The sequence below is a fragment of the Gigantopelta aegis genome, chromosome 8 (assembly GCF_016097555.1).
Source record: "Gigantopelta aegis isolate Gae_Host chromosome 8, Gae_host_genome, whole genome shotgun sequence".
Lineage (NCBI taxonomy): Eukaryota > Metazoa > Mollusca > Gastropoda > Neomphalida > Peltospiridae > Gigantopelta > Gigantopelta aegis.
In genome coordinates, this window is record NC_054706.1 from 26,198,513 (window position 1) to 26,211,984 (window position 13,472).

The 13,472-nt window shown below is 38.0% G+C and overlaps 1 protein-coding gene across 1 annotated transcript; it reads right to left on the minus strand.

Annotated features, from left to right (window-relative positions):
• Nucleotides 1-1,215: 1,215 nt before the first annotated feature.
• Nucleotides 1,216-13,472, minus strand: LOC121378256. The gene is made up of 6 exons (XM_041506334.1): nt 13,146-13,472; nt 10,050-10,143; nt 9,044-9,169; nt 6,164-6,277; nt 3,593-3,709; nt 1,216-1,429 (listed from the first exon to the last, which is right to left on the minus strand). Exons 2-6 carry the CDS (start codon nt 10,135-10,137, stop codon nt 1,269-1,271), a joined length of 606 nt encoding a protein of 201 aa, XP_041362268.1. The 5' UTR covers nt 10,138-10,143; nt 13,146-13,472; the 3' UTR covers nt 1,216-1,268.

Genomic DNA, 13,472 nt, shown 5'->3' on the forward strand with positions numbered 1-13,472 from the left:
GATATTTCAAGAAATATAATGTAACTAATATGTAACTTTAACAGTTAAACCGGCCGGAATTGCGTAAAATGGAAGGAAATGTTCTATTTAACGACGCACTCAACACATTTTATTTACGATTATATGGCATCAGACATATGGTTAAGGACCACACAGATATTGAGAGAGGAATGGGGTACGCTTTTCGATTAACAGCAAGGGATCTTTTATATGCACCATCTCACATACAGGGTAGTACATACCACGACCTTTGATATACCAGTCGTGGTGCACTGACTGGAACGAGAAATAGCTCAATGGACCCACCAACGGGGATCGATCCCACACCGACCACGCATCGATCGAATGCTGTACCACTGAGCTACGTCCCGCCCCCGCGTACAATGGCTTCATCAATTCACGTATATATAGAAAGAAAGGAAGGAAATATTTTATTTAAAGACGCTCAATACATTTTATTTTACGGTTACGTATTATATATATATATATGGTGCTTTTAATTTGTAGCTTTTACGAGAAATTTGAAAAAAATAAAATGCTGACGCGCGAAATCAGAATGGACGCGCGCGCTGGACAGAGACCAGCAATATATTTTGTTTGGCCGTGTCATACAATTTTAGAACAACGGGGACTTCATTTTGATAGACACGTACGATATTTTTATGGCAGGCCAAAGTAAAAAACCCAACACATTGCTCTATGTTATTGCAGTACGTGAGGAGTGCCATGGACACTAGCTCGTTGTTTCGAAATATGTTTGTCACATATACCTCATTTGTAATGTCTCCATCGATTTTGCCCTAATTCGAAGATTTACTTCAGCAATGGTAGGAGTGCAGCTGACCCCCCCCCCCCCCCCCCCCCCCAGCCACCCCCGACCCGTCTCGTACGCTTATTGTTAAACACAATGGGTCCCTACAGGCGATATACTTTGAAGTGTTGGGGAATCGATAAATAGTCATTCATTTTATATTTTATAGAACACCGCTCTCTACCCTACCCCATCCCGCACCAAATAAAATAAAAAAACACCAGTCAATAACAAACCAACAACAAATCAAAAAACCCAAAGCTCTACATCAAACGTTAAACAATAAACACACCCCCTCCCCCTCCCCCACACACACACAAAAAAACCCCACAAAAAACACCTACATAAAATACTGATAAAAATAAAATAATTTACAGTAACCAAAGAACAAGACTGATTCCTTGAAAGGTGACACATGAGGTTTATTGTCACAAGATTACTGAATAAAAGGATTTTTTTATTTGCCAGGCCACGTGTCAACACAGCGCACGGACAGATGCGATCCCATAGTCACACACCTGCAGGAGTTGTAGTAACGCCCATCGTGAAAACGATAGGGGAAAGTAGCTGGCCCTGGCGAATGACATGCTCCATTGGCGTCTTGACACATTTGTGGACCTGCAGAAAGTAGAATAAAACACATTAAACGACAGTCTCAAATTGGTATAATTAAAAATATATATTAAGTTATTTTTATATCGATAAATGCCTTGAATTACATATGTATAAAAGTAACAATTAAAAAACTTCGTTTACGTGCCAAAACATTTTGGTATTGATAATCTATCGAAAATGATCGACAGGTTTTAAAAGCGTGTGGCATCACAGTTACCACGTATATTTTTTCCACCCATATCTCGTTGATGGCAACGAACTAACTGCTAGTTTGATAGATATTATGTGACGTATATTTCTATTTTTACCGCGATTCTCTAGAAAACTATTGTTTATCAATAACAATTGAGTGGCAGAACATTACAGTTTCTGTATTTTCGAGTTGATCATGCAACGATTATATGTAGACTCGATTCATCTGTAATTAGTTATGACAAATAACTGTAAAAATAACCAAATGTGGTACTTACTACCATGACACTGCATGCCAAGACTTACACTATTAAAACCGTATCCAGAAGACATTTTACAATATGATTTATGTAATTCGTATGGGGCAAAACAATAACAAAAGGATTTAGGGCTATATGACAGGACGCGACATATATAATGCCAGATATCTTTTTTCTTTAACTAACTCCAACTTTTTTAAAGGGACATACCCTAGTTTTTAAACATTAAGGCATATGTTTCACTATTAGAGCCGTTTATGATCACTGAAATCAACCATTACTTATATTTTATTGTTTAGGTTACCGATTTCCGTACACCCGAAGTGTTTCTGGGAATCCTTGTGTTTCTAATACCACAAAATGCACGTGCGTCTGAGAAGTAATGATTATGGAGTCGCGTTTTAGTCTATTTTTAAGGGTATTTCAACATCACATATTCTTGTTTCGCTCTGCTGTATCCAAATTTGTTACAGGTTTGTAAATTAACCAAACTTAGTGTCCAATTTTACGGGTTGAAACTATGCTCTAGGTGAAAAATATGCCTTAGTGTTTAAAAACTAGGGTCTGGTCCTTTAAGATATATTTGTGATAACTTTATGAATATGCTAAAACATCTTTGGCAAGAAATGAAACAGTTGGAATGTCACAATCGATCATCGACGACAATCAGTTTGGACCAACCGATCCACAGCATCTTTCGACTGTGCAATCGGTCAGATTTTTATTTAATGACGCACTCAACACATTTTATTTACGGTTATATGGCGTCAGGCATATGGTTAAGGACCACACAGATAAAGAGAGAGGAAACCCGCTGGCACCACTTCATGGGCTACTCTTTTCGATTATCAGTAAGGGATCTTTTATATGCACCATCCCACAGACAGGGTAGTACATACCACGGCCTTTGATATACCAAATATATTGTAATTTTAAATTTGCTGAGATATCGTTAAACTCTGCACTCTTTTTTTTCGGATTAAATTCGTTATCATAATTTGACTCTCAGTAGCCGATGATTAAGTAATCAATGTGCTCTAGTGGTGTAATTTAACAAAACAAACTTTAAATTTGTAAGAATTTGTTTCGACAAATTAACTGAACCACAGGATGCTTGATAAAACACATTTTGGTATTGGTTTTAGATAAACTCTCAGGGGCATAGTGTGGTCAGGATCGGGCGGCGGTGTGTTTGTGTGTGTGTGTGTGTGTGTGTGTGTGTGTGTGTGTGTGTGTATAGAATATTAATTTAGCGGAACCGTTGTCTACATTTTCCGTGGACATCTATATAAATAGCCTAATATAGCACTGTAAAAATTGCCACCACCACCCCCCCCCACCCCCCCCACCCCACCCAGGCTACTCCCCTAAATCTGTTTACAGTAGCGTTTCTCGGCTGTTTTGTTTTTAGTTTTTTTTAACCTATGACACACTAATATTCCCTCAATCACATATGTACGAGTGTGTATGTGCGTGTGTGTGTGTGTGTGTGTGTGTGTGTGTGTGTGTGTGTGTGTGTATGTGTGCGCGCGCTCGCTTGTGTGTACATATATATATATATATATATATATATATATATATATATATATATATATGGAGCAAATTTAGCGAAGGACAATAATTTTTAAATCAAAACCGATAAAATAAAGAGATATGAACGCAACAGTTTTAAAATCTCATTATATAGTAGTTATCTATTTATATTCGCCAGTACCTTGGTTTACAGAGAAGAAACCTATCATATTTCCGCGTTGCTCGCATCGTTGTTCGGAACATCCAACCCGTCTTTGTGAATTTATTGGATGGCATTGACCTCTTTCGTCCCGGCACTCTGTGAAATCAAAACAATAACTATGGGTATACTAGTATTTAACTACAACAACAACAATAACAACAACAACAAGCACGACATTTCTAATTTTATATTTGATACGACCCTACAGGCGTGTACGGGCTGCAGTTTTTGTAGGGGTGAGGGGGTGGGGCAGGCTGCTTTTTGCCCGAATTAAACGAAAATACCCGATAATAGCATTTATTCATATTAGCATTACTGCAAAACAGCTCAGTAGGGTTGCAAACTAATCACTATGCATTTCTGCTTGGAGTACAACTAATTTTGCGAGTAGAACGATGGAAAAACATGGTGAAAAGGTATCAGGCCAGTTCATTAATTGCCCGAATTTAAGGATTTGCTCCTGTCTCGTACGCTTAAGGACGACCGTTACAATTGCATATTATATCCACAAACGTACGTGCTGTCTAAAACTTACAACAGGCTGTCGTTAATATGTTTAGCGGTGGAGGTAAACGTGGTGAATACATTAAAATTTAACAATCTCAGTTGATAGCGAAGACATACATGTTTTTCAAAGTGTACATGAGCTCGAATTTTCATTAATAAACGATATTATATTTAATTTCATTTTAACTTATTCTCGTGATTATATCCAACTAAGGTTCAAACACGCTGTCCTGGGCAACCACCTCCGCTATCTGGGCTGTCTGTCCAGGACAGTGGGTTAGTTGCTAGTTGGATAGTAGTAAGTGAGAGAGAAGAGGGTGTAGTGGTCCTACACCTACCCACTGAGTCGTTAAAACTCGCTCTGGATGGTAGCCTGTACCGGGCTGTGAACCCTGTACCTACCAGCCTTATGTCCGATGGCTTAACCACGACACCACCGAGGCCGGTGTATGTTATATGATATCGCAGTTCGTGAAAGAGACATAACTCCGTAGAAACAAAGAATGGTAGATCTGGTATTTATCGATAATATTATGGTAAACAGGGGTGCAGAAAGTACTCACCCGCTCGCCAAATGCGAGTAAACATTCTGACGGACGAGTTATAAATGCAACTACCAGCCCGACGGGCGATCTATCTTTTAGATTTTGTTTGCCACGTGATGTTGATCACCTACCAGGTGTTCTTAATAATGTTTTGTCAATGTATCTATATATATATATATATATAAATATATATATATATATATATATCATTTGAAGTGGAGACACTGTATATTATAATATTATTAATAATATATTATTCTATAGACTGGGGACTAGTAGAAATTATTGCGGGCTAGTAAATTTTAGTTGGTTCTGGTCCGGCGGGCTAGCGAAATATGTTCCATTTCTGCACCCCTGGTAAATAATTTATTTGGTAAAAACCTAAAACTTGGCTACCTGTATAATCGTGTAAGGTTGTCTTTCAACTGTAACCTTCAGTAGCAGAACAGAGAGGAGTGGCATTTGTTTTTTCTTTCAATAACTTTTAATATTAAATACACATCAGCCAGAAATGTCCATCCACAGCTAAATTTACATGCAATTTCAATCATTTATTTTTAATATGTAGAAATTCATCTACACCATTGTTATATAATAAATTAGGATTTGAGCGAGTTGACCAACTGATGACGCGAGTTGACCAACAAAATGGAAAGAACGTAAACTAAAAATGTAAGATCCATTAGCTGAGTTGATGGCGCATGCGTAATTAAACAATGTTTTATTATTGTTTACTAACATTTTTTAATGTTTTTTTATTTTTTATTATTATTATTTTTTAATTGACATGGAAACAAGTCAAGTTCGAGGGCAATGACATTTTCGAACATGCCCATAGAATGAATGAATGAATGAATGAATGAATGAATGAACGAACGAACGAATGAACGAATGAATGAACGAATTAATTAATGTTTAACGACATAACACACCAATGACTACCGGAGGGTGTTCAGGATAGTAATGCAAGTACAGACTATCAACTGTTACGACGGAGTTGGCCAACTGGACAGTTGCGTTGTAATTTCCTCCACTTCCAACTTTCGACGCGTGCGCTCAGATCAACAACTAATCAGTTGTAAGTGTTGAATACGACGAGAATCGAGCTGTAAGAGCACTCATACATGTACTAGCAACGGGACAGCCGTAGAAGTAAGAGATCAACGAGTTGGCAAACTCCGTCGTGACAGTTTGTAGTCTAACCCTGAACGCCCTACTTTTTTCTCCTTTTTTTTTTTTTTTTTTTGTGCCTAGAATGTTAAAATAATATACAATAAAACACGATATAACCATTCAAATTGTTTGCCCGAACTTTCTCTATCCCCCTCCCCCCACGCCACCCCCACCCCACCCCCACCGAACATTTTGCACAATTAAACTAGTGTGATATAATAAAACACGACGGTACCAGTCAAATTGTTTGCGAGCCCTCTCCCCAAATCCACCCACCCCACCCCCACCCCTTACCGTACCTGTATACATCAGCAGATTTACTTACCGTGTCTTGCGGACACGAATCCAACCCAGTCTCCTCTGTTCTCACATCGATGTATGTCGCAGCCCAAGCGAATTTCTGAATTGAGGGCGTGACATTTATTTTCATGTTCACACTCTGAAATACAAGAGCAATTTTGGTAAAACTCATTTTATGACAGGTAAGGAATATATAGTCCTGACAGGGAGCGCCTTTTTTGTGGTTTTTTATCGAAAACATTTTACGTTTTTTCTTAAGTCAAACCAAATTGAAATTATTTACCAAAAAAGTATTTGTGTAGAAGGATGGGACGGACTATATATATATTGTCAGCTAGAGCGTTTCTAAACATTCATTCACTCATACATTCATATTCATTCATTCTTTCTTTCATTCATTCTTCAGAAGAACCACGCCAACTAAGTAGATATTACATGTCCTCTGCCAATAACATATTTATTCATGGTATTCATTTTGGATACACACACACACACGCACGCACGCACGCACGCATACACATGCACACACACACGCACGCACGGACGCATGCATGCACACGCGAGGTGATCTTGAAGATGGAGTAAGAATTAATATTTCATGTTGACACTCTTAAAATATAATAGCAATTTTGGTAAAACCTCATTTTATAACAGAAAAGAAATCGCAAAACGCGTTAGTAAATAACCTGACATAACCAATGCGTTTGCTGAGGTGCTTCTCGTTTTTAAACATTCATTCATTCATTCACAAACACCGGCCTCGGTGGCATCGTGGTTAGGCCATCGGTCTACAGGCTGGTAGGTACTGGGTTCGGATCCCAGTCGAGGCATAGGATTTTTAATCCAGATACCGACGCCATATAACTATAAATAAAATGTGTTGAGTGCGTCGTAAAATAAAACATTTCTTTCTTTCATTCACGAACACTGGTGCGAGATAGCTCATTTGCTGTGCCAGTGAAGTAGAAACCCTCTTGGATGATGGAATGGCGCACTTGCAGGTGTCTCGCTAATTGTCTCGTGGATACGTCATCATTCGGCCATGCCGGGTCTTAACCATGCACAGTCCGGAATGCTCAGTTTACGTTTTGGTGGTACGGTTAAAAAAACCCAGATTGCAACGAAATTTATATCCTCCCAACTCTAATCTGACGTGACATGCGTTAAAATAAAAAAGGAGTTTTACGTTCATCATGTTTGTTCTTCAGGCAGGTGCCCTACTTCGCAAAACAAATCATTTCTTTTAAAAAGCAAAACAATTTAGGATTTGTTATGCTTTCTTCTGGCAACCAAACAAGCTATGAGTAAAAAGCTGTGGTATGTACAATCTGCAATTCTTTAACTATGTCTGCAACCTACTGTTTATTACCTGTCACCGCCCCTGAATTTGTGTCTAATTGTTTTTGAAAAAGGAAGATAAAATTTGATACTGGCCCTTAACTTGTTGTAACTAGTATACATACATGTATACATTCATTCATTCATTCATACATACATATATACATATATACATACATACTAGCCAGTGCCAGGTCTGCCCACTGTTTCATGCACGTAAGCGGGATAGACCGCGTAGATTGTAGGCCCCATGCATATGGTTGATTTAAAGAACTTCCTTTTTATGGAAGCTTCGATAGCTCAGAGCGTATCGTGGTTAGTCTTACAATTTGCGGGCGAATCGGTGCCACATGTTCGAGTCCCAGCAACGACATGGAACACATTGTGAGGCCAGAAAGGATTTAATTATCCCCTGCGCCAGTGCGTTAATATCTATGTATGTAATAGTCAACCTCGACATACATACAATATATAGATATTCATACATCAATACATACTAGCCAGTGCCAGGTCTGCTCACTGTTTCATGCACGTAAGCGGGATCGACCGCGTAGATTGTAGGCCCCATGCATATGGTTGAGTTAAAGAGCTTCCTTTTTATGGAAGTTTCGATAGCTCAGAGCGTATCGTGGTTAGCCTTGCAATTTGCGGGCGAATCGGTGCCACAGGTTCGAGTCCCAGCAACGGCATGGGACACATTGTGAGGCCAGAAAGGATTTAATTATCCCCTGCGCCAGTGCGTTAATATCTATGTATGTAATAGTCAACCTCGACATACATACAATATATAGATATTCATACATCAATACATACTAGCCAGTGCCAGGTCTGCCCACTGTTTCATGCACGTAAGCGGATCGACCGCGTAGATTGTAGGCCCCATGCATATGGTTGAGTTAAAGAGCTTCCTTTTTATGGAAGCTTCGATAGCTCAGAGCGTATCGTGCTTAGCCTTGCAATTTGCGGGCGAATCGGTGCCACAGGTTCGAGTCCCAGTAACGGCATGGGACACATTGTGAGGCCAGAAAGGATTTAATTATCCCCTGCGCCAGTGCGTTAATATCTATGTATGTAATAGTCAACCTCGACATACATACAATATATAGATATTCATACATCAATACATACATACATACATGCACACACACACACATACATACATACATACATACATACATACATACATACATACATACATACATACATACATAGAAACAAACACGCGCAATCCCACTCATCCACGCGCACCCACCCACACACACATACCAAACACAAACTCACACACACACCCATGGGCATACGAACAACACGCCCGACCACACACACACACCCACGCGTACGCACCCACACTCAACGCGTGCACCCACACATACCTACGCGTGCGTACGCACCCACACGCGCATACACAACTAGTCACGTGTACACCCACACCCACACCCACACCCACACACGCGCACACAAACACCATGCCTGCACAAACACACACACAAACACAGACACACGGACGCACGCAAAAAACCTACGCGCGCGAAATGTTCCTCAAGATGAAGTAAGAATTAATACTCACGCCAAATTTCCACCCGATAACCTCCTTGATTGCATCTGTAGCGGAGACACGGGGTGTTGGTCAGGGTGAAATACTCTCCGTGTCTGTAGGTGACTCCGTTTACAACGCAGTCCGACCAAATCTGACCTTTTGTAAGGAACAGAATACAGATTAGTCATATTTTACTTGTAATGCTAAATGCAGACAGGACAAATTGTCCATTCCCAGGTATGGGGTTGGCATAATGTTATTTGTTCATCCTACCATCTGTCTGCCTGCCTGTCTATCTATATCTCTGTCTGCCTAACTGCATGTCTGTCTGACTGACTATATATATATATCTAACTCTAAATCTATCTATTTATCTATCTATCTATCTATCTATCTATGTATGTTTGTCTGACTGTCTAACTAACTATCTACATATCTATCTATCTATCTATCTATCTATCTATCTATCTCTGTATCTTTGTATCTCTCTACCTATCTCTCTACCTATCTATCGACCCATCTATCTATCTATCTCTCTATCTCTCTATCTCTGTCTGTCTGTCTGTCTATCTATCTATCTATCTTTCTATCTATCTATCTATCTATCTATCTATCTATCTATCTATCTATCTTTCTATCTATCTCAAGCGAGCTCTCTAATATTAATGAGACAATTTCCGAATATGTAATTTGAGATTTAATTCATATTTATATCTATCTATCTATCTATCTATCTATCTATCTATCTATCTATGTATGTTTGTCTGACTGTCTGACTAACTATCTACATATCTATCTATCTATCTATCTATTTATCTTTCTATCTCAAGCGAGCTCTCTAATATTGAGACAATTTCCGAGTTATACATTTTGATACAAACGGCGTTATAATTTGAGATTTAATATATATATATATATATATATATATATATATATATATATATATATATATATATATATATATCTTTAGAAAGATCTTTTTCCTGTAGCAATGTTGCGAAATTAATACTTCTATTTAGTAACAAATTCAACTTACGTCGCGTTCGTGGGTGTCCAAGCGACTTGGATGGTGCGGCGGTACATACGACCAACAGAGACCAGAGAGCAACAGTAAACAGCATCATCTTAACCTAAACAGAAAGCAAATATTTATTATATTATACATTATTACAGGCGCATATGCAGGTGGGAATTTGGGAATCGAACCACCTTTCTCAAAGCTTCTTTTTTTAAATATATTTTTCCTGGAGAGCATGACCCGACGATCACAGAAACTTCATTCGCCACAGTCTAAACTCTCCTGCATAATTTCCTGCTCAAGAACTTGTATTAACCTAAAATCCAAATAAATTAAAGTCGCAAACCCTAGTTTCCATCCGTGAAAATGGATACTAAGTTTGGTTAATCTACAAACATGTAACACATGTGGATACAGTTATAATAGAGTAAAACAAGAATCTGTGAAAATGGATACCAAGTTTGGTTAATCTACAAACCTGTAACACATGTGGATACAGTTATAATAGAGTAAAACAAGAATCTGTGAAAATGGATACCAAGTTTGGTTAATCTACAAACCTATAACACGTGTGGATACAGTTATAATAGAGTAAAACAAGAACCTGTGAAAATGGATACCAAGTTTGGTTAATCTACAAACCTATAACACGTGTGGATACAGTTATAATAGAGTAAAACAAGAACCTGTGAAAATGGATACCAAGTTTGGTTAATCTACAAACCTATAACACGTGTGGATACAGTTATAATAGAGTAAAACAAGAACCTGTGAAAATGGATACTAACTTTGGTTAATCTACAAACGGATACAGTTATAATAGAGTAAAACAAAAATCTGTGAAAATGGATACTAAGTTTGGTTAATCTACAAACCTATAACACATGTGGATACAGTTATAATAGAGTAAAACAAGAACCTGTGAAAATGGATACTAACTTTGGTTAATCTACAAACGGATACAGTTATAATAAAGTAAAACAAGAATCTGTGAAAATGGACACTAAGTTTGGTTAATCTACAAACCTGTAACACAAATTTGGTTAATCTACAAACCTATAACACATGTGGATACAGTTATAATAGAGTAAAACAAGAATCCGTGAAAATGGATACTAAGTTTGGTTAATCTACAAACCTATAACACATGTGGATACAGTTATAATAGAGTAAAACAAGAATCTGTGGAAATGGATATCAAGTTTGGTTAATCTACAAACCTATAACACATGTGGATACAGTTATAATAGAGTAAAACAAGAATCTGTGAAAATGGATACCAAGTTTGGTTAATCTACAAACCTGTAACACATGTAGATACAGTTATAATAGAGTAAAACAAGAATCTGTGGAAATGGATACCAAGTTTGGTTAATCTACAAACCTGTAACGCGTGTGGATACAGTTATAATAGAGTAAAACAAGAATCTGTGACGTTGAAATGGCGAAACACACTTAAAAAATAGACTAGAACTCGTCTCCATAACCGTTACTTCTCAGACGAACGTGCGTTTTTAAAAGGAATCAGAAATGCATTTCATGGTATTAGATACACCAGGATGACTAGAAACACTACCGATTTGTGGAAATGGATAATCTAAACAATAAAATCTAAATAATGTCTGATTTCAATTATCACAAACGGATCTGTTAATAAAAAACTCGCCGTAGTGTTTAAAAACTAGGCTCCGTCACGTTAAAGCTAATACATGACTGGGGTTTGGGTTTTTTCACATAAAATTATTTTTAGCTACTCAAACATAAAAGTCGACGGGAAACACGTTGGATTTGCCAATATTGACAACTTAGGTCTCACTACACAGATGTCATCTGCCACTGAAACCCATGTTCAATTGCCCAACTTCAAATAAAGATCGCCAATAAAACGGGTTCTCGTTGGCACTAACAACATACACCATTGCGAACATACATTATATAAGCATTTATTTTCATTCCAAAATTGAGAACATTTCCGTCTCAGTTTTTTTGCTATTTGATCGCATCTGGCTGTAGTACCGGTCCGAACAGGTGGTTCATTAACCGATTCACCCCGGCTGTCACTTGCGCTATATACCCATGTCCCAAAAGGTCGATGCACAATATTACAAAATAACATGGGTAAAATACAGCCAGAAGGCTTACCATTAAACATACATATTGTTTTAATTCTTCACCATTTCCTAGAAGTGAATATGTGAACCATAACATGTGTCACAATTAGGAACTATAGTGGACCATGATGAATGAACTGTCACCCGGAAGTGATCTGTGTAGTGAGACCATAACTTGTGTCACAATTAGGAACTATAGTGGACCGTGATCAATGAACTCTCAACCGGAAGTGATATGTGTAGTGAGACCTCAACCAAAATTATGTTAGTGATTGTAAAGTAACAATAAAAATAAAACATGTAATGGTCATATGCGTACGAGACAGGGGGCAGGGTGGGGGGGGGGACTGCTCCTCCCCTACCCCTAGTTCTGGAGCAAATCCTCAAATTCGGGCAAAAATGACAGATATTCGGGGAAAATGTGCTAACCTGAGACCTTTTTACCATGTATTTCTATCAATCTACACACAATATTAGTTGTAATCCATGTAAATGTGCGTAGTGTTTCGTTTGCAAACCTATATTGCTGTTTGACAGTAATGCAAATATTTTTGTTAATGTTGTTATCCAGATTCGGGCATTTTCTTTTATTTCTGGCAAAAATCAGCTCCCCACCACCACCAACAACAACAACACTGGGAGCCCGTACGCCTATAGTAATGACTGAAACTATTTTACACAACCTAGTAACCAAGGCCAGCGTCTTTAAGTGAAGATTTACAGTTTACAGTCAGGGTTATATATAGTCAACAAAATGAAGAGCCAATAGATATTTTCATCATTTTTCTTTATATAATTATATTTTTGTTTTACAAAGCTTGCGTGAATCACTGGTCAACATTTACTCGTAAAAAAACCTAAACAAAAGGTCTACTGGCCCAAAACCACAAAAAAAAAAAAAAAACCCACCCCCAAAATAACAACAAACAAACAAACGAACAAACAAACAAGCAAACAAACAAACGAAAAGCACAAAACAGTAGAAGCTAGACTGAAAACTTACTTCAGCTACGATGAATCCAGCTTCGATTCTTTCAGATTTCACATAAGTCGAGTAGCCAGTCAAACGATCTTGCTTTTATTCAAACATGAAGGTCAGAACAATTATACCCCACTTGGTGTCCTGCAATTTAACTGAAAGAGCTAATGGCGATTTAAGCATTCAGTAAAATGATAGTAATTGATAATGGTCCGATATTTTACCAATAAGTTATAATGTATGTGCAATCATCTTTGCCACAGATTCAGTGACCCGTGTGGCGAATCATGGAGAGAGTTTGTCTGGGGTAAGCTGAGTTCCTTCGGTGAACCTGGGTTTTATTTCCATGTG

Excerpts from the sequence above, each read along its gene's own strand:
- LOC121378256 (XM_041506334.1), bottom strand. The coding sequence starts at position 10,137 with ATGATGCTGTTTACTGTTGCTCTCTGGTCTCTGTTGGTCGTATGTACC. Across the intron at positions 6,278-9,043 it reads TTATCGGGTGGAAATTTGGC|AGTGTGAACATGAAAATAAA; the intron begins GTGAGTATTAAT and ends CTTGTATTTCAG. Across the intron at positions 1,430-3,592 it reads TTTCTTCTCTGTAAACCAAG|GTCCACAAATGTGTCAAGAC; the intron begins GTACTGGCGAAT and ends TACTTTCTGCAG.